Source organism: Perognathus longimembris, chromosome 17 (genome assembly GCF_023159225.1).
Source record: "Perognathus longimembris pacificus isolate PPM17 chromosome 17, ASM2315922v1, whole genome shotgun sequence".
Classification (NCBI taxonomy): Eukaryota; Metazoa; Chordata; class Mammalia; order Rodentia; family Heteromyidae; genus Perognathus; species Perognathus longimembris.
The window spans coordinates 19184226-19209124 of record NC_063177.1 but is presented as its reverse complement, the minus strand read 5'-3'; the positions used below and the strand labels follow the sequence as shown (position 1 = coordinate 19209124).

Below are 24899 nucleotides of genomic sequence, written 5' to 3'. Positions count from 1 at the left end.
CCCTCCCTTTAAGAGGCTTCGGGGGAAGGCAGATATGCAAACAATTACAGCGCGATATGTGCATTGTTATCATGCAGGGTAGGGAGGGAGGATGGGAGAGAGGCTGTCTAAATCTGTGAGGGGCTTCTGGAGGAGCACTGAAACATTTGGAATAAACGTGATGAGTGCTGGAACCTCTCTGGGCTCCGCAGTGCCGGGGCACCCAGCGCCCAGGGGCCTGCCCTGGGCTGTGGGAGCAGGTAGAGGCTAGGAGGAGGACCACCTTGTATGTCAAGCTGAGGAATCTAGATTTATTATTATTATTATTATTCTGATAGGAAATAGGCAGCTGTGAAAAAAATCAGCTGGGATGTCTCTGCAGAATGCAGAGGGTAGGTTAAAGGGGGAAAGGATAGGATAAGGACAAGGAGAGGGAAGTTTGTTGGGATCAATGCAATCTCTTAGGTGAGCCGAGGTGGATGGATGATATGGGAACAGGGCTGGAGAAGAGAGATTCAGAAAATGGGTCAGCGAAATGTATGGAGACCACTCACGGAGCCCACTCTTGGTTTTCTCACATGGGCAGCCTCTGCACATTCCTGACCCCTGACATCCGCAGCAGCTGGCAGGATGGGGCCAGAGGAGAGCTATTCCCTGCTTGGTCTGCCTGCTTCCTTGCCCCAGGCTCCAGCTCCTCATCAAAGTGGGGCAGAGAAAACAGAATGGAAGCATTTCCTCACCCTGTTCAACACCCAGGTCTCTCTTATTTATTCCACACTCTCTCTCTATTCGAGTCCTCTCATTATTTCTGAGCTGTACAGCTTGCTGCTTCCCTAGCTTGGTTCTCCCACCCCGGTCTGCAAAGTGTCAATCAAGCCATCGGATGAGCAGCTCAGCCTCACATCCTCAGCGTCTCTGCCCCAGGACACGAGCCAGCGACTGCTGACATATACAAGCAGCAAGGTGTAGGGCTACTAGCTCTCCCTTTAATAGTCTTCCCATCCAGAATGGGTGTTAAAATGAAATTTGAGGGGATCGCGTCTCTCTGCCTGCCCCTGTCAGGGCATCCGCAAGGACCGGCAACCCTGAGAGAAGGGGAAGCCTTCAGAAGTCGATTTGCTTTTCATTTCAAGGTTGGGCTGTGGCCAGTGGCTGCTTTTGGAGGAGCTGTTTGAAATTCTTAACAAGAAGCAGAATGCTTGAGTCCAGGAATCCAGGGCACGCTTGTGAAGTAGGGACGGAGGGGGGGGGGGCGGGGGGAGGATGGAATGGAATTGTCATTTTATCTCTGAAGGGATATTATATTAAATGGGAGTGGGGGAATACAGAGTGGCTTTGCAGCTTCCCTGGAGGATGGAACAGTAAGAAATGTGGGGGCAGCAGGAAGAACTGAGATTAGAACAAAGAAAGAACTTCTCCGGGCCCTGGAACCAGTGACGGGGAGATTTGAAGCATCTGCTTCCCCAGGGGATTTCTCCTTCTTTTACAAATTGTGAATGGAAACACCATTTTTAGAGAATTGGGAAACTAATGAGCATTAAGCTCAATTCCCTCACTGAATTCTCCTTAGATCCTTGGTCACATTACATACAGAACACATGGCTGTGTTCAGTGTTTCTATTTGTGTTCTGTGTGTGTGTGTGTGTGTGTGTGTGTGTGTGTGTGTGTGTCTCTTTCTCTCTTTTTTTTTTTTTTTGCTGGGCCTGGGGCTTGAACTCAGGACCTTAGCACTGTCCCTGAACTTCTCAAGGCTGGTAGCTCAAGGCTACCTCTTGAGCCACAGTTCCACTTCTGGCCTTTTCTGAGTAGTTTATTGGAGGTAAGAGTCTCAGGGACTTTCTTGCCCCGGCTGGCTTTGAACTGCGAACCTCAGATCTCAGACTTCTGAGTAGCTAGTATTACAGGCATGAGCCACTGGAGCCCGGCTGTTCTGTGTCTTTCGTATTGTTATTTTGCATATGAACTTCTACCAGGCAGAGTCCTTAGGCCTGTCATTTGGAATAACCACAAGGTATTAATCCATTGTGTCAATATGCCAGAGTTTGCTCAGCGATCCATTGTTGGGTTGTTTCCAGAGCTTCTTTCTTCTTTTTTTTTTTTTAATATATTATAAAAGCACAGATATGTGTGCCATACAAATGCCCTTTTCTCTCTGGGGATAGCTCCTCTAGTGGAATTTCTAGATCAGGATGTTTGAATCATTGTTCATTGCTGTCCTGAATCTTCCACCAGGTGCAAGCCACTCTATCTCCAACCTCACTGCATGAACAGCAGAAGATTGTGTCATTTTTATTTCATTTTTTGCTTATTTAATAGACATATAATAGTACCTTGAAGTTATTTAATTCCCATTTCTTTCATTGCTAGTGAGGCTGGGCATGCTTCCATGTAGGGATTTATTGTCTGCTTTTCCTTGTGTGTAAACTGTTCATCTCCTCTGACATCTTATCAAGAGAAATCTGGGGGCTGATCTCATATATTTCTACCAAGGCTTTACATACTTAGTGTAGTATCTCTTTCTTGGGTACATCTGCTAGATTTTACTCTAAGGGAACTGGTTGTCTGAGGCAGACGTCTAAGGCAGATGCTATCCTGTCTCATGTGGAGTGGGGGTGACATAAAGCCGAGATAACCTTTAGATTTCAGAATTATTTTTTTTTCAGGAGAAAAAGAAAAAGAAAAGACAGTCAGATGGTACTTCCTCTCTGGGCTCCTGTTTTAGTAGAAAAGAAAAACTGGAGAATCTTATTCCTGTTCCTATAGGAAACATTTCTCCCTTCTTTTCCATTTTTCCCTTGTTTTTCCTAATATACTAAAATAAATCCCTGCTAAAACTCCTAAAAAAAAGAAGAAGAATGTGGCAGGGGGCTGGGAATGTGGCTTAGTGGTAGAGTGCTTGCCTCATATACATGAAGCCCTGGGTTCGATTCCTCAGCACCACATAAACAGAAAAAGCCAGAAGTGATGTTGTGGCTTAAGTGATAGAGTGCTAGCCTTGAGCCAAAGGAAGCCAGGGACAGTGCTCAGGCCCTGAATTCAAGCCCCAGGACCTGCAAAAAAAAAAAAAAAAAAGAAAAAGAATACATTAGGTGCTAGTGGTTCATGCCTGTAATCCTAGCTACTTAGGAGGCTGAGATCTGAGGATCTCGGTTCAAAGCTAGCCAGGACTGGAAAGTCTGTGAGACTGTTATCTCCAATAAACTACTAAGAAAAAGCTGGAAGTAGCTCTGTGGCACAAATGGTAGAGCACTAGTCTTGAGCACAAAAAGCCTCAGAGATAGCACCCAGGCCCAGAGTTCAAGCCCCAGGACAAGAAAGGAAGGAAGGAAGGAAGGGAGGAAGGGAGGAAGGGAGGGAGGGAGGGAGGGAGGGAGGGAGGGAGAAAGGAAGGAAGGAAGGAAGGAAGGAAGGAAGGAAGGAAGGAAGGAAGGGAGGAAGGAAGGAAGGAAAGAGAAAGAAAGAAAGAAAACAAAAGGATGAGAGGGAAGAGGGGAGGGAATGAGGGGAGAAGGAAGGAGGAAGGAAGGAAAGAAGGAAGAAAGGCCAAGAGGACAACTAGTTGCTAAAGCCACTTTAGGAGATGATCTAGGCAAGCATTCTGGGGGTCTCAGTTGGCCACTGTGCTAGGGTTGGGCAGCTCTCTGTAATCACATGCACTTTCTGGATGACTCTTTTCTCCCACTTACCATATGGCCATGAGGAAAATAGCAAAATATTGAAATCAGAATCATCACTACAAGCTGTGACTAGTCTTTAGTATAGCATGGTGGTTAAAGGAATGGGTTCTGGAGCTGAATTCCTATCTCAGCACCTAGGCTCACCAGATGTGTGGCTTTGGGCATATTACAACCTCTCTAGGTCTTGCTATTTTTAAGTGGTGTTTCAATTATGGCTGTATAAAAATACCTCTCTCAAAACATAGTGGTAGAAAACATTTTATTCTACCTTTTATCTCTTTACTGTACTAGGGTTTGAATTGAGGTTCCGTGCCTGCTAGGCAAGTACTCTACCACTTGTACCTCAAGATTTTCATGGGTAAGAAATTCCAATGGGGCTTGGAGGAATAATTCTTTGGGGATATTTGGCATTGACTGGGTTACTCAGTGGTGTTTGACAGGTCACTGGGCTGGGCTTGACTGGAGCTCAAAAACAAAGAGAGGAAGCTGCCAGCCTCTGAAGGTCTCACTCAGAAAGAATCACGGTATGGCTTTTGCTGTGTTCTCTTGGTTAAGCAGTCCCTCTGCCTGAGATGGGGGGGGGGGGCGCATGACAAAGAACTTGGAACCATCCTTAATCTGCCAAAAGAGGGGATAAAAATGCTCCTAGGACTGTGAGGATTCAATGAGATAATGTGTTCAGAGGCAGATTTACTGTGAAGCCAATAAAACTTCAGCTATGGGGCTCCCTAATTGAATAGACTCTTTGAAGTCAGAGCACCTAATTTTGTTTGCGGCCTTCTCCTCCTCCTCCACCTTCCCCTGCTCCTTCTCTTTCTTTTTCTTTCCCGCCAGAAGTTGATCCCAGAAGTTCAAGCATGAGCTATACCCCAAGCCTCCTTTACCTTTTCCTTAAAGAGGATCCTGAATTGTCTAAAAATCAGGACCTGGTACTGAGCCTGGCACTGGTGGCTCACACCTGTAATCCTAGCCCACTGAAGAGTCTGAAGATCATAGTTCAAAGCCAGTTTAAGGCAGGAAAGCCCATGAGACTCTTATCTCTCATAAAATTTTAAAAAAAATCCCTGAAGTGGACCTGTTGCTCCAGTAGGTAGAGTGTGCTAGTGTTGAGCAAAAAAGTTCAAGGACAGTGCCCTGGCTCAGAGTCTAAGCCCTAGGACCAGTGCACAGGCATGCAGACACACACACACACACACACACACACACACACACACACACACACACACACACACACTCTCCTGGCTCTGGCCCAGATGCCTAAGAATACTTCTTTAGCACACCACCTGGCACATATAGGACCTCTCATGGTGGAGAGTTTGGTGCCTGTGCCCAAAGAAGGGGTTCCTTCTCGCACTCTGTCCTTTCTATTTTTTTTAAAGGACCATTTATTCCCTGCCCCCCTATTTTTGCAACATGAAAGTAAAACATGCTGAGAATAATTTCATAATCACAAATCTCCCCTCCCAATTGGCCCTTGTGTCTACCCCCTGACTTCACCTCCCCTTAGGGAGATGGACCTTACCCTGGGCATCCTGCCAGGTTCTTAGCTAGCCCTGCAGAATGTCTAAAGGAAATCAGGCTGGAGAGAGAAAAGCCGGCAGGGGGAGGCAGCATTCCTGGTGCCCAGCTTGGTCTAGGAGGCATTGAAATTCTAAGGCCGAAGTCCTGAGACAAAGATCATAATGAGACAGGAAGGTGGCATAGGAAGGAGCCCATTTGCATGACAATAATTGAGCCAGGAATAGAAAGCTAGAGGGATGCAAGGGTGAGGGCTGGCAGCTGAGCTGGGCTGAACTTTACAAATCAGTCTACCCAGCTCTGCTCTGCAGGGGAGGCAGTGGCAAAGCCCTGTACCAGGCTTTGGGGGAGGGATAGAAGGAGGGACAGAGAAGGGCACAGCCTCAGGGCATTGTGGAAACACTAGCCAAGTTGAACTTTGCCTTCCTCCTCCTCCGGTAGCTCAGAGCTGCTTTTATTTGTCTTCTCCTTTGTGGACTCTGTAGTTGGAGTGTTACGTGGGCATCATGACTGCTCAGAAAGGTCTCTGGGATGCCATTGTGATCGGGGCAGGCATCCAGGGCTGCTTCTCTGCTTACCACCTGGCCAAACATGGGAAGAGGGTCCTCTTGCTGGAGCAGGTACTGCGTCTCTTTTGCCTTTTCCCACCTTAATGACTGCCCTCTGCCTTTCCCTAGGGAGGCTTTTGCAGAACAGGCTAACAGGGGAGGCCAAAGTTTGGCATTGTAGTTTAGCCACTTGGTGGGCTTCAGGACAATTCAAAGTAAGTCCCACTCTCCCTCAAATTCTTGTAGAGTTTCTAGGTCTATTTCCTGCTTTTACCGTCTCTTAGTTCCTCCCTTGAAGTATCCCAGGCACTGTTCTCATTATTCTTGTTACCCTACCTCTTCTGTGCCCAAGTGTCTGATGCAGCCCACAAAAATAACCAATTCTGCTCTAGGTCACTGTAAGTAAAGATAATTTTTGTCTGGGCACCAGTGGCTCGTGACTTTAATCCTAGCTGCTCAATAGGCTGAGCTCTCAGGATCTTGGTTCTAAGCCAGCCTGGACAGGGAAGTCTGTGAGACTCTTATTTCCAAGTAACTACCAAAAAATCTGGAATAGAGCTATGGTTCATGTGGTAGAGCACTAGCCTTGAGCATAAAAAGGTCAGAGACAGTGCCCAGACCTTGAGTCCATGCCCCAGGACCAGCACCAAGAAAATCACATAATTTTGCCTAGAGGCAAAGGCTGATGTATCAATCTAAAAGATAGGGCTCTTTCCTGCATCTTCTCAGCCTCTTCTTTTATTTTTATTTTTTTTTCAAATTTTTATTATCAAACTGATATACAGAGAGGTTACCGTTTCATACGTTAGGCATTGGATACATTTCTTGTACCGTTTGTTACCCTGTCCCTCATACCCCCCTCCCTCCAGCCTCTTCTTTTAGAACCCAACAAAAAGGTTTCTTTTTCTTTTATTTGTTTTTGTTTTTTTATGTGCTGGTACAGGAGCTGGGTGCCTTCCTTTAGCTTTTTTACTCAAAGTTAGCACTCTACCACTTGAGTCACAGCTCCACTTTCAGCTTTTTGGTGGTTAGAGATGAGAGTCTCATAGACTTTCCTTTCCAGCTGGATTTGAACCATGATCCTGAGATCTGAGCCTTCTAAGTAGTTGGGATTATAGGCATGAGCCACTGGCCCCTGGCAGCTTCTGTTTTTTGTTTGCTAGTCCTGGGCCTTGAACTCAGGGCCTGAGCACTGTCCCTGGCTTCTTTTTGCTTAAGGCTAGCACTCTGCCACTTGAGCCACAGCGCCACTTCTGGCTGTTTTCTATATATGTGGTGCTGGGGAATTGAACCCAGGGCTTCATGTATATGAGGCAAGCACTCTTGCTACTAGGCCATATTCCCAGCCCAGCTTCTGATTTTAAAGCCATCTTTGGATGGCTCCTTACTTGATGCACTGGAAGTAAGACTCAGGTCTTATTCTTTCTGAAAGAAAAGGTGATCTCCTGAGGTTACATCTTTAGTGATTGCATCTACTGGAGTCCTGTGTATCTGCAGAGTTCTTCAGAGTGCACTTGTAGATGTTTCTACTTCAGTGAGTTCTCCCTTTCTGTTCTGCCTGTAGCTCTCCAGGCTGGCTATGTTTGCTCTTGGTAATGAGTTGGAGTAGTTAGAAATGGTCTTCATTTCTTTCTCAGTTTGCCCAAATCCCAAGGGCTTCGCGGGTTCATCCTGTCAGGAAACACCATCTTTTGTTAAATCCCAAGGTAGTTCCTCTATCCTGAGTAATCTGAAGCCACCGAGAGGAATAGTTTTGTTTTCCTTGTCCATAAAATAAAGGGGATAGATTAGAATAATCTGGAAATTTCGAAATCCACTTCTCCATGGGTCTAAATCAGGTGAGACTGTATCGGGATGATTGAAGACTAGCCAACAACAAGAAATGCATCCATTGCCTAACGTATGAAACTGTAACCTCTCTGTACATCAGTTTGATAATAAAAATTTGAAAAAAAAAAAAAGACTAGCCAACAAAGGGAATTATAGAAGGGAGCGATGTTTGCCAAAAGGAAGCCTAGGTTAGTGCCATTGCGAGCCCTCTATCATGATCACCAGCTCAGTAAATTGGCCACAGAGAGAGAATCCGGAGAGATGATATACGTGAGAGATGAACATCCGTGGCTCCCAGTTGGCAGCACATGGTGAGATCGCTCCTAAAGAGGGGTACACTGTATGGGGCAATAACTTCCATTACCTCTCTTGATCTCCATTTTTAGTTCTTTCTACCACACTCCCGAGGAAGCTCCCATGGACAGAGCCGCATAATCCGGAAGGCATACGTTGAAGACTTCTATACACAGATGATGGATGAGTGCTATCAGCTGTGGGCCCAGCTGGAGCACGAAGCTGGAAACCAACTGCACAGGTGGGCAAGGGAAGAATGCTGTGAATCAAGGAGGGCTACACCTACAGGTGCTATGAGCGGGCTGGGAATGTGGCTTAGCAGTAGAGTGCTTGTCTAGCATACATGAGGCCCTGGGTTGGATTCCTCAGCATCACATAAACAGAAAAAGCCGGAAGTGGCGCTGAGGCTCAAGTGGTAGAGTGCTGGCCTTGAGCATGAAGGAAGCCAGGGACTGTGCTCAGGCCCCGAGTCCAAGCTCTAGGACTGGCACACACACACACACACACACACACACACACACACACACACACACACAAAGTGTGGAGGGGCATAGTGTGAACACTTGAAATGCAAGGACTGGATTGGATATTGTGTCCAAAGCTAGCTAGCAGAAGTTGTATTGGGAAAATCATTGGTGAGATAGTCAGAGCTGGTCAGGAATGCATGAAGCCTTCTGAGTTTGAATCTCTATCTCTTTGGAGACCTCTTTTAGGGCCTGGTTGCAGCTGAGAAGATGACTGTCTTTTCTTCCTTCCTTCCTCCCTTCCTTCTTTCCTTCCTTCCTTTTTTCCTCCCTTCCTCCCTCCCTCCTGCCCTCCCTCCCTCCCTCCATCCCTCTTTCTCTCTCTCTTTTTCTTTTCTTTTCTTTCTTTCTTTCTTTCTTTCTTTCTTTCTTTCTTTCTTTCTTTCTCTTTCTCTCTTTATCTGTCTCTCAGTCTCTCTGTCTCTCTCTCTCTGTCTCCTTCCTTCCTTCCCTTTTTCTCATAGTACTGGGGATTGAACTCAGGACCTCTCTTGCCAGGCAAGCACTGTACCACTTGAGCCATTCCTCCTAGTCCTTTTGTCTTTAGTTTATTTTTCAGATAGGGTCTCATGCTTTTGCCCAGGCCAGCCTCAGATGGAGATCTTCCTACTTCTGCCTCTTGAGTACCTGGGATTACAAACATGTACCATTATACCTAGCTGGATTCTTGGTCCTTTATATTCTTAATAGTGTCCCAACTTCTTTGTGTGGGTGCCAGTTCTAGGGCTTGAATTTTGGGCCTGTGTACTATCGCTGAGCTTTTTCACTTAAGGCTGGCACTCTATCATGTGAGCCACACCTCTACTTCTGGCTTTTCAGTGGTTAGTTTGAGATAAGAGTCTCACAGACTTTCCTCTCCAGGCTGGCTTTGAACCACAATCCTGAGATTCCCAGCCTCTCCCAAGTAGCTAGGATTATAGATATGAGCCATCATTACCCAGCCTAACTTTTAATTCTGGGTCTTCACCCATCAAACAAACCTCTAAATTCGTTTTATCTTCTGTTAACACAATCTCCTAAGGGAACAAAATGGGGATGCCCCTCAGGTTTGATTGCTTGCTGGGAATATGGCAAGCTACCTTGATGTTGCTATCGCCAATCCATTGGACTCCTCAATCACTGACCTTTCAAACACTCAGAGATGCAATGTCATGCAATGTCAGCCATAACCTGTCATGCAATGTCATACAATGTCAGCCAAAACCCCCACCTTCTCTGCTACTCTTAACTGAACTTCCTTTACATAACCCTGGTTCTACCCTACAGGGTGGCAGTCATTTTAATGGCTGGGAACCAAGAGGTTATGGTTTTGCAAAAACACTATTAACTTAAGAACAAAGTGAAATCCATTATGCAAATACAGCCAGGGCAGCTAATTAAGGATTTATTCAGATGGCAGCTAATGCACCCAACATCCAAATAAAGAAGTGTGCCTTGATTAGGGGTGGCCTGGCAAAGGGCCACTTCTCTGGCAGCTGGGTGCGAATACTGCTGAGCGTCTTGTGCTAGGAGAAGTGCCCAAGGCCTCAGAGGCCACGCTTACCAGTGCAGGAGGCAACATAGATATGCATAGAGATTACCTGGAATCTTCCAAACTGTTCAGTTTTGACTTTGTGCCCTACAATTTCTTTACCTTGCCGAGATACTTTTTCTCCTAGGTAGGGTGTTATGAAGATTAAATGAGACTTATGAAACATGTAGCACCTTTCAGTAACTATGGTCATTTCTACCAGCCATACCCACCCTGGGTCCATTGGATTAGGTAGAAGAGGGAAAGCCAGTTGCTGGCAGCTCATGCCTGTAATCTTAGCTACTCATGAGGCTGAGATCTGAGGATTGAGGTTCAAAGACAGCTTGGGCAGGAAAGTCTGTGAGACTCTTATCTCCAATTCACCACCAGAAAACCAGAAGTGGCGTTATGGCTCAAAGTGACAGAGTGCTAGCTTTGAGCTAAAGAGTTCAGGGATTGTGTGTAGGTCCCAAGTTCAAGTCCCATGACCAACACAAAAGAAGAAGAAGGGCAGGAGAAAACAAAAATTTGTGGCAACTACAGATATCTCAGAAAAATCGGGGCTGGGGATATGGCCTAGTGGCAAGAGCGCTTGCCTCGTATACATGAAGCCCTGGGTTCGATTCCCCAGCACCACATATACAGAAAATGGCCAGAAGTGGCGCTGTGGCTCAAGTGGCAGAGTGCTAGCCTTGAGCAAAAAGAAGCCAGGGACAGTGCTCAGGCCCTGAGTCCAAGGCCCAGGACTGGCAAAAAAAAAAAGAAAGAAATGACTGCACAAGACAGAAAAGTGTGGAGGGGCACTTGGGCGGAGGTTCTCATAATCTCACAAACTTCCTTGGCCAGAAGTCAGACATTTGGAAGGACTTTGAAATCAGTCAGGTATGGTTCAAAGTTCAACCCTAAGCACTTAGCTGTGTAGTTGTAGCTTTGTTGTTGTTGTTGTTGTTGTTGTTGTTTTTGGTCTGTTGTAGGGCTTGAACTCAGAGTCTGGGTGCTGTCCCTGATTTTTTTCACTCAAGGCTAGTGCTCGCCCACACTCTGAGCCACAGCTCCACTTCCGGTTTTCTGCTGGTTAATTGGAAATTAGAATGTCACAGACTTTCTTGCCCAGGCTGGCTTCCGACTGTGATCCTCAGATCTCCGCCTCCTGAGTAGCTAGGTTTACAAGTGTGAGCCACAGGCACCCTGCTTGGCTGTGTAGTTTGGAGCAAGCTGTTTAACCTCTGGGAGGCAGTTTTCTCACCTGTAAAGTGGGGGTAATAACATCTATTTCATGGACCTGTTGTGAAGATAAGTATGTAATGGTTTAAAACAGTACCTGGAAAATCACCACTTCCATCAATTTAGCTCTCACAATCAGAAACTAGGAGCTGTTCTGAGTACTTGATGCCGGTTGAGCCTTCCTAATCTAAAAATCTGAAATCCAAAATGCTCTAGGACTGAGGCTCCAGTGACTCTCCTGCCTCAGATTCCTGACTAGCTGGGACTGCTAGTGTCCATTCCTTCACCCCAGTGAAGAAGGGTCTCAGTGCACTAGTGCAAATCAGAGTCATTAGACTTTTAGTCTAGAATCCTGTAAACTTTTTTCTGGAACTTTGCAACTTAGTATTTTAGACCATATGGTCTCTGTTGCAACTATTCTATCTGCCATTGTAGTGTGAAAGCAGCCACAGACAGGATGTAAATAAATGAACCTGGATGGGTTCCAATAAAATTTTATTTCTGGACACTGCAATTTGAATTTCCTTGTGTCTTGAGAAATGTTATTGTTTTATTGATTTTTGAATCAAGGATTAATATCTAGGCTTGTAGATCAAATATTAACAAGCAGTCAAATTTTGTCCCTGGATCTGTTTGCTAGATCATAGTCTAAAAGATAATTCAAAATTGCTTATGCCTCTTATTTCCCTGTCATCCAACAAGCTCATGTCTAAATCATGCCAGCTCAAAAGACTGATACTGTCCATTTAAAGATGGAAGTATCAGCTGAGTGTCAGTGGCTCATACCTGTGATCTTAGCTACTCAGCAGGTTGAGCTCTAAGGACTATGTTTTGTTTTGTTTTTTTCAGTTGTGGGGCCTGAACTCTGGGCTTGGGCTCTGTCCCTTAGCACTTTTGTTTAAGGCTAGTGCTCTACAGCAGCTCCGCTTCTGGTTTTCTGGTGGCTAATTGGAGATGAGTCTCACAGACTTTCCTGCCTTGGCTGGCTTCGAATTGCGAATTGTGATCCTCAGGTCTTAGCTTTCTTTCTTTCTTTCTTTCTTTCTTTCTTTCTTTCTTTCTTTCTTTCTTTCTTTCTTTTTTTTTTTTCCAGTCGTGGGGCTTGGACTCAGGGCCTGAGCACTGTCCCTGGCTTCTTCTTGCTCAAGGCTCAAGCCACAGTGCCACTTCTGGCTTTTTCTATATATGTGGTGCTGAGGAATCGAACCCAGGGCTTCATGTATATGAGGCAAGCTCTCTTGCCACTAAGCCATATTCCCAGCCCTCAGGTCTTAGCTTTCTGAGTTGCTATGATTACAGGTATGAGCCACTTACATCAAGCTAGGATTATGGCTTAAAGCCAGCCCAGGGCAGACAATACTATTAGATTCTTATCTCCAATTAACTGCCAAAAAGCCAGAAGTAGAGCTGTGGCTCAAGTGGTAGAGCACCAGTCCTGAGCGCAAAAGCTAAGGGATAGTACCCAGGCTCTGATTTCAAGCCCCAGTATCAGCACAAAAACAGAACAAATAAACAAAAGACAGGGAAATATCATATCCTGTATTAAGACTATTTGGATGTCTCATAGCTCCAATTATGATGAATGAAGAATAATGTGAATGTACTTTAAAAACCTATAGAATGCTAAGAATTATAATTATTGTTGTTATTACTCTATAGTCAACAAATCTTTTCTTGTTATGGCTACCCTAATTTACTTAAGAATGCTAAATTTCTTAGTTCTTTTACTGAGTAGGAACATCAAACTAGTATTTCCCAGTCTCAAGACATACTCTACATTTGGGCTAACTGCTATTTACATCCCTGTTACTTTTACTCTTCATTTTAATTTTCTAAAGGATTCATCATCTTTGTGGTGCTTATTTCTCTCTAGATTCTCCTAGAAGTACCAGTGTGGTAGTGTAATGTAATTGATAGAAATTAGCGTGCTTAATGCCATTTGATTAAAAAAGAAAAACAAAACCTTTAGGAGTTATTAGTGAAGGTGATTGTCCAATTCTTTTTTATTCGGTTCTGCTGCTTCCAGTGACAATGCATACTAAACACGGGTGTACTCCGAATATTTGCATATGTTCTGGGAACAGACAATGACACATGTGTCAGATCACAAGGTCTGAATCTTTTGTGATGTGTACAGCCAGGATGCAGATACCAACAGCAAAGCCCAGCTCTGTGGCCTATCTTTTCTCCTGCCCCGCCTTCTCCCTTTGAGTCCTACTATCCAGCTCCTGACCTGGGCTGCCCCTGCTTCGCTGACAATATCAGACAAGATCACAGCCGTAGGCAGTACAGCTGCTGGCAGAACCTGGTGGCCCCCTCCGCAGCTGCTGCTTCCTGTGTCTGCGAAGTGTCTGGCTTGTCAGCCACATCCCCTCCCTGGAGCAGTCTTTGTTAACCAATTCCACCTCGGCCCACTGAGCTGAAGATGAAACACCGAGCTCTTCCAAAACCAACAAAGATAGCAGCCATTACCAAGTCCCTTTCCCAAGGTGACTCTCAGAGCTGCCTTGCCTGGCACTTTGAACCCAGCTAGGAGGAAGGAAGGAGGCTGGAATGGGAGATGGCAGATTCAAGGGGAGCTGTGTAACCCCCCCCCCCCCGCCAGGTTCTCCTGGGGCCATCTTATACCCTGTCCCAAGCTGGTAGCTGCTCAAAAGTCTCTGATCAGGGCTGGAAATATGGAATATACAAGAATTCCCCAGCACCACATATATAGAAAACGGCCAGAAGTGGCGCTGTGACTCAAGTGGCAGAGTGCTAGCCTTGCGCAAAAAGAAGCCAGAGACAGTGCTCAGGCCCTGAGTTCAAGGCCCAGGACTGGCAAAAAAAAAAAAAAATCTCTGATCAATCCCCAGTTCCTTCCATCCTCAGGGCCATAATGGAGTCAATAACAAGGCCCTTGGGAGGAATCTTCAATGGCCTCTCCCAGCATCAGAACACACTGAGGTTGGGAGGAAAGTATATTGTAGTTCATGCCAAATGGCTGGTCTCAGCTGACTGGCATTCTGGAAGGTGGGAGCTGCAAATTTTCTAGGGTTCTCTGGCAACCCTGCACTGGCTTCAAACCTTCCTTTCTAGGCCAGCCCTGACCAGTCATTTCCTGGTTATTTTTTCACCTCAGTGGATCTTTTTGTCTCTTGCCAACTTTTCTCCTTCCTAAACTTTGTAACCTGGGTTTAAGTAAAAAAGAAAAGAAAAAGATGAAGGGAAGGCCTGGAGCACAGAGGTGAGAAATTGATGCCGAATGAGCAGTCTATTTATTGGGATCTAGGAAAAGCTATTAAGAAAATAAGCACTTAAATGATTTTCAATCTGCCCATGGAAGTCATCTATCTTCATACTGGAGGGAAAAGGCTGGTTCTTGAATCCTGGTTTTGATTGACTGATTTCCAATTCTCTGAGCATTTCCCATAGGAGCCTCTCACCTATCTCCCATAATGACAGGCCTTTGCATTTCCTGGCAGTGTTTTACATTTATTTCCGATTTGTTCATAATGGTCAAAAATCTCTCTCGGATCCAAGGCATTTCTCCAGCAGTGCACGGTTTCCCTCAGGCCAAATAGCTCAGCTGTGATCCACGGAAAATGAGAATTTCCCAAACTCGTCTTTGGACTAGGGGAGGGTCCAGCATCACAAATTCAGATAGAAAATTTCCCACTGTTAGATCAATATCTGGACTAAGAAATAAATGCCACAGGGGCAGAGAGCTGGAGCAAAATGATTACAATCGGCACAATTACATTCACCGGCAGAATCAGCTCACTGATTACTCCTAGGGTTGGGGAGCTCCCGCTACATCCACCGCAGGACAGCTTGGGAATTAGAACATCACTCAGCATTTCATAATTCGACAGATTTTCCCATTGTCTTGGCATGAGTTCATTTTCCCCATCCAGTATGTCTCTGTAAGAAGGGTTCTTGTGTTAAGGAAGGAAGGAAGACGAGAAGAAGGAAGGTAGGAGGGAAGGAAAGGTAGAAAAAAGGGGAAAGAAATCCCACCAAATAGCAGAGACCAGGGGTACTACCAGGGGTGCTATCTTGCAGGCAGAGGTTAGAATGATGCTGTGGCATTTCCGGGCCAGAGGTCTGACATTGGTTCTATTTAGGTGAGATGTAAAGCAGGTCTGCCCTCAGATCCTCTAGAGTTAAAAAAATGGAAGTGGAAGCTGGGTGCTGGTGGCTCATGCCTGTAATTCTAGCTACTCCGGAAACTCAGGATCTGAGGATCATGCTTCCAAGCCAGCCTGGGTGGGAAAGTCCTGTGAGACTCTTCTCTCCAATTAACTCCTCACCCCCTCACACCCCACTCTCCACACAGGCTGGAAGTGGAGACATGGCTCGCTCAAGTGGTAGAGAGCTAGCCTTGAGTGAAAAAGCTCAGGGACAGCACTTGGGCCTCAGGACCAGGACTGGCATACACAGAAAGGGGTTGTATGTGTGTAAGAGAGGAAGAAGGATCAAGGACATACTTCAGGGACTGCAGGTACCACTCAATGTTAAATATGCCTAGCGTGGTTAAGTTTCTAGGTTCAATTCCCAACACCACCACCACCAAAAAAAAAAAAAAAAAGCACTAAATTAAAATAAAAGAAAAAACATCACCTGGGTAACTTAAGCATGGGAGGCAAGTGTCCACTACTGAGCTGTACTCTTCAATCCCTTTGCCCCTCAGGTGGCTTCTTAATTACCTTGTTGACCCTAACATTTACTAGGCAAATTTCTCTGACCTGAGAACCAACTTGAAGTCCTATTTGGGGCCTTAGGAGAAAAAAAAAAAAGAGTGTCTCCTGGCTGGAGTATTCTGCAGCGTCTCTCCTCTGCTGAGCTTTGAAGAGGCAGAGCTGGCGTTGCTATCTCACCAGTGGTGAATGCCGGGTAGGCGGGGGCCGTGGCAAATGGATTGGGCACGCTGCGCAGCTCTGTGTACTGACACCGGCCCCCGGGCCTGCTGTGTCCCTCCCCCCTCCCAATCTTCTCTTTAATCCCCCAACCAGATAATGTGGGATTTGGAAGCATGTAATATCCATGAGACTCCATTATAGGCTATTACGAGCTTTATTCGCATACCTAGGGGTGGTGCACCAGGCTGTAGCTGGCCAGTGCAGAGCCACAGGAATGGTCCCAAGGATCAGAAGGACCTTTCTATTGTTTGGACAGTTTCCTCCCCAAAGGGAGCTTTGGTCTCTTGTGACACAGGGGCAAGAAGCATGAAAGAGAAACTGCTTCCACTCCTTTATGAAGTAGGATAGATGGAGGCGCAGGGAGGAACAAAATCAGAGAATCACTGAATTTATTGCTAGAATCTTAAGACCACCTACTGGCATATGTGCTTGTGATGGAAGTGCTGTTGCATTGTGGGTGGGATGACCTTGAGCACTGTAAGTGTGGCATTCCTGACCCTTGCCAAATCAATGTGAGTGGTAGCCCAAGACATTGTGACAATGACACAAATGGTGCATACCATTTCTACTTGTCCCTAAGAAGGCTGGGAGATACCATCCTGATGTAGAACCACTAGGAGTCCAACAGGCAAGTGTTCTAGAGGAGGAACTGGGGCCCTGAAAAGTGAGTCAGAGATCAAGGTCACACCAAGGTGATCTTGGGAGGAGAAGCAGAGTCAGAGCTCCCAATTAGGATCCTTTCCCAAAGCAAGCAACCTCTGGGCATAAACTGAGAGACAAACAGCCACGCACCAGGAACAAAAGGATATATGACATGAAAAGGAAAAGAGAAAGGGTGGTAGAATACAGAATACAGATGGGTCAATCTGATGAATGGATCAGGAGATAGTAGGAAAGGGGAGAAATCAAATAGATTAAAAAAACTATTACTTTCAAGATGTGGAAGATGAGCTGGGTGCTGGTGGCTTATGCCTGTAATCCTAGCTACTGGAGAGGCTGAGATCTGAGGGTCATGGTTCAAAGCCAGCCAGGGCAAGAAAGTCTATGAGACTTTTTTCCTCCAATAAACTACCAGAAAAAGCCAGTAGAGCTGTGGCCTAAATGGTAGAGTGCTAGCTAGTCTTGAACTCAGGAACAGAAGCTAGAACCTTGAGTTTAAGCCCCAGGACAGGCACAAAAAGGAGGAGGAGGAAGGGGAGGGGGTGGGGGAGATGTGGAAAATGAAAGAGGACTTAGAATCTCTGTGGTCAAGGGCAGGATGGAGGGACAAAATAGTAAGTGTGAAGAGTGAATTTGGACTGGAAAAAAACTGGGCACTTAAATGCATTATCTGAATGCAAGCCTGATGGCCCTTGACCTGGTACCTTGATGAAGAATGAAAGCAAATGATGGGACCCTGGCACATGCCTTTAGTCAAATAGCTTTTTTTTTTTTTTTAACAGGCCAACTCAACTCCTGTTTCTGGGAATGAAGGAGAATACAGAATTAAAGACAATCCAGGACACTCTGTCTAGACAAAGAGTCGAACACCAATATCTTTCACCCGAGGAGTTAAAGCAACATTTCCCCAACATTCGATTCACCAGGGGAGAAGTGGGGCTCCTGGACAAAACCGGAGGTGTCCTCTATGCGGACAAGGCCCTTAGTGCCCTTCAGGTGACTAACACAGCAGCACTAGGGCAGTATAGCACCCTGCTCCAGGAATCCTGGAGCCTCCATTAGCCAGTCACAGCCTTTTGTTGTTGGTAGTGGTTGTGGGGCTTGAACTCGGAGACTGGTCACTGTTCCTGAATTCTTTTGCTCAGGCTAGTACTCTACCACTTTGAGCCACAGTGCCCCTTCCAGTTTTCTGGTGGTTCATTAGAGATAAGAATCTCACAGGGGGCTGGGGATATAGCCTAGTGGCAAGAGTGCCTGCCTCGGATGCACGAGGCCCTAGGTTCGATTCCCCAGCACCACATATACAGAAAACGGCCAGAAGCGGCGCTGTGGCTCAAGTGGCAGAGTGCTAGCCTTGAGCGGGAAGAAGCCAGGGACAGTGCTCAGGCCCTGAGTCCAAGGCCCAGGACTGGCCAAAAAAAAAAAAAAAAAAAGAATCTCACAGGGACTTTCTTGCCCTGGCTGGCTAGCTTCAAACCGGGAGCCTCCGATCTTAGCCTCCTGAGTAGCTAGGATTATAGGTGTGAGCCACCAGGATTCAGCTTCAGCTGAGGACCTTTGTCCTGCCAGCTTTGGGATTGTCCATTGTGTCAGGACATTTTTATATACCCTGGCTGGCCTTGTCAAATAGTGGGGTGTGGGAGGAAGGTCTAGATTCTGTACTCTCTTGTCTGCCTTAAGTGAAAGGCTTTGTCCAAAAGGGCTAAGTACATACATAACCAATTTACCATTCCCTTATCTTCCCTGTCAGAATGCAATTCGCCAGCTAGGAGGCAAAATGTGTGATGGAGAGAAAGTGGTGGAGATAAGACCTGGGCAACCAGCTGTGGTGAAGACTACCTCTAAGAGCTACCAAGCCAAGAGCTTGATCATCACAGCTGGTCCTTGGACCAAGAACCTCCTCAGTCCTCTGGGAATTGAGTTACCTCTCCAGGTAAGGGCAAGCTGGAGGCTTAAGAGTCAATACTTAAGAGGAGCCTTGAAAGCAGATGAACCTTGACTTTGAATCCTGGAGATGAACCTTGACTTTGAATCCTGTATCTGCCTCTTATTAGTGGATGACCTTGAGCAAACTAGTTTACCTCCTTGAGCCTCAGTTTTATCAATATGGAGAGTAATAGCTACCTCAAAAGGCTGTTGGAGAATTAAATTATACAGTGTGTATAGCCCTTAGGAGACATACTGGATTATAGTAAGCATTGAATAAATACGAGGTATTATCAACTTCTGAAAAGAGAGGGAAGTAGACATGGGGTGCAGTTATGGGAGAAAAGTAAGAATGGAAGAAGAGACAGAAATTTGGAGATCTTTGAACATCAGAGTAAGTAAATACCATGATAACTGAATAAAACAAAGATGGATGTATGAAAGGGCAGCAGAAACTGAGCTCATTGACTATAGAGCTCCATGGTTTCACTCCTCTTATTTTTTTTCCTGTTGGTCATGGGGCTTGAACTTGGGACCTGGGAGCTGTTCCTGAGCTCTTTTGCTTAAGGATAGTGCTCTACCACTTTGGGCCACAGCTCCATTTCTGGTTTTCTGGTGGACTATTGGCGATAAGAATCTCACAGACTTCCCTTCCCCAGGCTGGCTTTGAATCAGGATTATCAGATCTCAGCCTCCCGAGTAGCTAGGATTACAGGCATGAGCCACCAGCACCTAGCTTGGTTTCAAGCATCTATTCTCCATTTCCTCTTGTGACTCTAGGTCCTGCGGATCAATGTGTGTTACTGGAGAGAGAAGGTTTCTGGGAGCTACAGTGTGTCCCAGGCATTTCCATGCATCCTGGGCCTGGACATGGCTCCCCATCATATCTATGGGATCCCTTCAGGGGAGTACCCAGGGCTGATGAAGGTGGGTGAAAAGTCAGAGAAGGCTACCAGGTACCCATGGTATAGCTGCTCTATCTAGCTGCTTCCAGACTCTCCCAGAATTCCCCTTTTCCAAGGGCCCCAGCAGGAGCCTGCCTCACTCTTCACTATTGCTTTGAGCTGCCTAGAGGCCCAGCCAAGGATGCTTTTCTTTTGCAAACACGGGGTGGGTGCAGGGCTCTGCTAGGAATCACAAGTGACCACAGCATCCTTTGGGACTGGGGAAGGCTGTGATGATGGATGGAGACATCCTTGGGTCCTAGCCTGTCCTTCTCTGGTGAGTGTGTGTGGAAGGCCAGTATTCCTGCTCACGCTGCTCTGATGGGGACTAGGTCTGCTATCATTACGGAAATAATGTGGACCCTGACAAGCGGGACTGCCCCACAGCCTTCTCAGACATCCCAGACATCCAGATCCTAAGGCACTTTGTCAGAGACTACTTACCTGACCTGAATCCTGAGCCAGACATCATGGAGCGCTGTATGTACACGGTAAGAGAACTGGGCTGGCTCCAGAGAGCAGGGGCAGGAGACAGACAAGCCTTGTGCTGGCCCAGCTTGACCCTGAACATCGTACGTGACTTTAAACAAGCTCACTTACTCCTGTGGGTTGGTTTACTGCCACATGATGGGGGGCCCATTAGAGATTTTTTCCCCTCATATGCCTTTTCATTAGGCAACTAGGCTTAAGCCTGGCAGTCCCTCACTGTATTTCCCAGAAGAGCTCTAAAAGATTTTTTGGCAAGATGCTCCAGTTGAGCAGGCCTTGGGGACAAAGAGAAGAGACAGATGTCACCAAGGCCTGAGGCATCTTGGCTAAAGGTAGTTTATATAATGAACTGAGCACCTACTGTGTTCTTAGCTCAGTGAAGAGGAGAGAGACAGATGGACAAATGAGAAAGGCTGCACAAGCAGAGCGGGCACTGGCACGCAGGAAGCTGGCCAGTGCTCCATTCTATCAGTCTGGAAAGAAATCCTGTCCCTTTCCTCTCGTCGGAACCTATACTTCCTCTTGCTCTTGGTCCTCAAATGAGACAGGTGTGACTGTTTCTTTCTAGAACACTCCTGACAAGCATTTCATTCTTGATTGCCACCCAAAGTATGACAACATTGTCATTGGCGCTGGATTCTCTGGTAAGGCCTCAGAAGGGGACATGGGGTATCCTCAAGCTGACCTACTTCAGTGCTGGGCAAATAATGGCATTTTGCATATGCTTAGCTGCTTCCAGCAAGTGCTGAAGGCTGGCCGGTCAGAGGAGTACTCATGATGGGAGGCAATTTCTGGGTTTGGGGTGTGAAAGAGACAAGGCAGTCCTGCCTAGGTAATTAGACAACTTCAGGAGAACTTAGTCTCTCAGTCCCCAAGGCCGTATGACAATCTACTATCCTTCTTCCTCTCTAGGGCATGGATTTAAGCTGGCCCCTGTTGTGGGGAAGATCTTGTATGAACTAAGCATGAAGTTAACACCATCCTATGACTTGACACCTTTTCGAATCAGTCGCTTCTCTGGCCTGGGCAAAGCCTATCTTTGAACCCTGGCCAGTAGTTTCTTCAGAGGCCTCTGAGGAAGACTTCTCAGATGAAGGAAATGACCCTGAGAGGTCTCCTTTCTTTTCTCCCCAACTTTCCTTGACTCTTCTCTAAACACTAAGTGAATCTCCTTTTCTTTTTTCCTCCCACATCCCCAATTTCAACACCTTTCTTGTTCCCAGAATATCGATCAGACATTCATCATCACAGAGTAGCAGGGACCTTGGAGAGCGATGAGACAGTACAGAGTTGGGGGGTGGGGGACACCAGGACTGGCTCAGAAAACCAAAGCACTTGCTAAAATTCCCTTTGCTGGGGACATTTGATGAACTTGGGATGGATTTGATTAAAGCTGCCCAGGGGAGGCTAAAAGACTTGATATCTTACAAATCACGCAGGCTCTTGTAGTTTCTTTTCCTAAAATAGAACCATCCTCCATCATCAACTCCTATAAAACCTCAACTGCACAATAATGTTTGTTGGAAAGGATTTGTTGAATAAACAAATAAATAATGGCATTGCATAAATGCCTGTGGTGGGCTTTCTTTTCCATGTGACCTTATTTCTTACAGGCTCTAATTATCTCAATTATCACCACAGAATCTGTTACCCCAGGAATCCATAGAGTCTTGATTCCCTTGATGTACTGCAACCCTCTCCTCTGATTCTTTGTCTCATCCTCATCTTTTCCCTGGATCTGTAAAGAAGCTCAGCTCCCCAGTCTCTCATTAAGGTGTATTGTCAGGTCCTTATGAAGATGGAACTGTTATACCAGAAAGAAAGAGAGAGACACACTCGCTTAGAAACCCTGTTCAATGTTTGAATGTTAAATGTGCCATTTTATTATCATTAGGATTGCTCCCACTTAATGAAACAGCATTAGCACGGAGTCGGCTGGCCTCCTTGCACTAATTGCTTTGGATGAGAACAGGCTCATAACTACCCCAGGGTGGGTGGAGGGTGAAGGGTGTAAACAGGGACTCAGCCAAGGCTGGTGCACATGATACCAAGGAGGGGGCCCTCCAGATTGGGCCAGTTCCATTTAAGGGAAGAGGATTTTAAATGCTATGGGGAGAGAAAAGCTGGGGCTGGATGGGGTGCACGTAAAGAGGAGTCCCTGAGTGGGAAGAACGGGTAGTGGGAATGAGAGTCAAACCATTCCCAAAGAAAAGACAGCACACAGGAAACGACTGTTGTTGTTGTTGTGCCAATCTGGGGGCTTGAACTCAGGGCCTAGGTACTATTCCTGGGATTTTTTTTTTTTTTTTTTTTTTTTTTGCTCAAGGCTAGTGCTCTACTGCTTGGGCCACAGCTCCATTTTTGGCTTTTTGGGGATGGTTAATTGGAGAGTAGTGTTTCATAGACTTTCTTTTCTGTGTTGGCTTTGAACAAAGATCCTCAGATTTCAGCTTCCCAAGTGCTAGAATGACAGGAGTGAGACACCAGTGCCTAGCTAGGAAATTACTCTTGATTTTCTTCAGTCTTTAAAGGTCTAGGCACACAAATCAATATCAGTTTCTCAGTGAGTTATAAAAGCGAAGCCGATAAGCCAATGCTGTTGACTCTATGCCAAACCTACTGATTGTCTGAACAATGCCTTGAACTTCTTTGAAATGGAAATAACACTCACTAATGGGCATTATGACTATCAAATAAGACAACTCATTCATTTCTTTCTTTCTTTCATTTTTGGTCCTGGTCCTGAGGCTTGAACTCATGGCCTGGGTACTTACTATCCCTGAGCTTTTTGTGCTCACTAGTGCTCTACCACTTGAGCCACAGCTCCACTTTTAGCTCCTTAGTGGTTAATTGGAGATAAGAGTCTCTTGGATGGGCTGGGAATATGGCCAAGTGGTAGAGTGCTTGCCTCGTATACATGAAACCCTGGGTTCCATTCCTCAGCACTGCATATATAGAAAAAACCAGAAGTGGCGCTGTGGCTCAAGTGGCAGAGTGCTAGCCTTGAGCAAAAAGAAGCCAGGGACAGTGCTCAGGCCCTGAGTTCAAGCCCCAGGACTGGCAAAAAAAAAAAAAGTCTCTTGGACTTCTCCCAGGGCTGGCTTTGAACTACTATCTTCGTATCTCAGCCTCCTGAGTAGCTAGGATTAAAGGCTTGAGCCACAGGCATCAGCCATTTATTCATTTATAAATAAACATTTGGTCTCTACTAAGTGCTAAGCACTGTAACAACAACAAAAAAAGATATTCCTTAGTTTAATCTATTTCTAGGTGCCAGTTATCGTGGCTCAAGCCTGTAATCTTAGCTACTTGGAAAGTGGAGGTTTGAAGATCATGGTTTGAGACTAGCTCTGACCTCCCCACCCCTCAAAAAAAAAGTTCACAAGACTACATATTATCAATGGCTAGGCACAATGGTATATACCTGTCATCTTGCTACAGAGAAGCACAAACCAGAAGACTTTAGTCCAGGTCCATTTGAGCATAAAGACAGACCCTATCTCAAAAAATAAAGGACTGCTGGGTGCCAGTGGCCTATAATCCTAGCTACTTGGGAGGCTGAGATCTGAGGATCACAGTACAGAGCCAGCTCAGGCAGAAAATTCTGTGAGATACTTATCTCCAATTAGCTACCAAAAACCTGGAAGTAGAGCTATGGCTCATGTGGTAGGGCACTAGCCTTGAGCACAAAATCTCAGGGACAGGGCTGGAAATATGGCTTAGTGGTACAGTGCTTGCCTTGAATGCATGAAGTGCTGTGTTCGATTCCTCAGCACCAAATAAAGAGAAAAAGTCAGAAGTGGTGCTGTGGCTCAAGTGGTAGAATGCTAGCCTTGAGCAAAAGAAGCTCAGAGACAGCGCCCAGGCCCTGAGTTCAAGCTTCAGGACTGGCAAAGCAAAAACAAAACAAACAAAAATTCAGGGACAGTGCCTAGGCCCTGAGTTCAAGCTCCAGGATTGGTACAAAAAAAAAAAAAAAAAAAAGAACCAGCAAACAAAGGGCTGGCAGAGTGGGTCAAATGTGAGAGCACTTACCTGTCTAGCAAGTATGAGGACCTGAGTTTTAAACCCCTGTTCTGCAAAAAAGAAGCAGTCTTTAAGATATGTATATTCTCCTATATTTACAGCAACATTATTCCCAACAGCCAAAAGGTAGAAACAACCCAGGTATCCTCTGATAGATGAATGAATACACAAAATGTACTATGTGCATACCATGGAATATTATTCAGCCTTAGAAAGGAATGAAAGCCTGATGCTTGGTACAATATGGACGAAATGAGGGTATTACATATTAAGTGAAAAAAGCCAGACATGAAAGGACCAATTCTGTACAATTCTGCTTTTAAGGGTCCACTAGTCAATGTAGTAGAAAAGGGGAGTAGGATCATGGTTGTCAGGAGTTGAGAGGAAGAAATGGGTGTTTGCTTATGAGTATAGAGTTTCTATTCCATAAGATGAAGAGTTCTGGAAATTAGCTGTGTAACAATGTGGATATACTCAATGCCACTGACTATAAATCTAAAAATGGCTAAGGTGGTAACTTTTATATATATTCTACCACAATTTTAAAAATTCCCATTCTGCCACATGCTGTGGCTCATGCCTGTAATCCTGGCTACTTAAGAAGCTGAGATCTGGCACTGGGAATATGGCCTAGTGGTAAAGTGCTCCCCTGGTATACATGAAGCCCTGGGTTCCATTCCTCAGCACCACATATATATAGAAACAGCCAGAAGTGGCGCTGTGGCTCAAGTGGTAGAGTGCTAGCCTTGAGCAAAAAAAAGAAGCCAAGGACAGTGCTCAGGCCCTGAGTTCAAGCCCCAGGACTGGCAAAAAAAAAAAAAAAAAAAAAAAAAAAGCAGAGATCTGAGA

The 24899-nt window shown here is 45.8% G+C and overlaps 1 protein-coding gene and 1 long non-coding RNA gene across 2 annotated transcripts; both read left to right on the top strand.

Annotated features, from left to right (window-relative positions):
- Positions 1 to 5604: 5604 nt before the first annotated feature.
- On the top strand, positions 5605 to 21592 carry Pipox (pipecolic acid and sarcosine oxidase). The gene is made up of 8 exons (XM_048365596.1): positions 5605 to 5794; positions 7939 to 8087; positions 17448 to 17661; positions 18416 to 18598; positions 19372 to 19518; positions 19868 to 20026; positions 20593 to 20668; positions 20937 to 21592. Exons 1-8 carry the CDS (start codon positions 5681 to 5683, stop codon positions 21065 to 21067), a joined length of 1173 nt encoding a protein of 390 aa, XP_048221553.1. The 5' UTR covers positions 5605 to 5680; the 3' UTR covers positions 21068 to 21592.
- Positions 21593 to 22408: 816 nt separating this feature from the next.
- On the top strand, positions 22409 to 24530 carry LOC125365489. The gene is made up of 3 exons (XR_007213707.1): positions 22409 to 22419; positions 23355 to 23360; positions 24407 to 24530. It is a non-coding gene; the product is annotated as an uncharacterized LOC125365489 (long non-coding RNA).
- Positions 24531 to 24899: the final 369 nt, after the last annotated feature.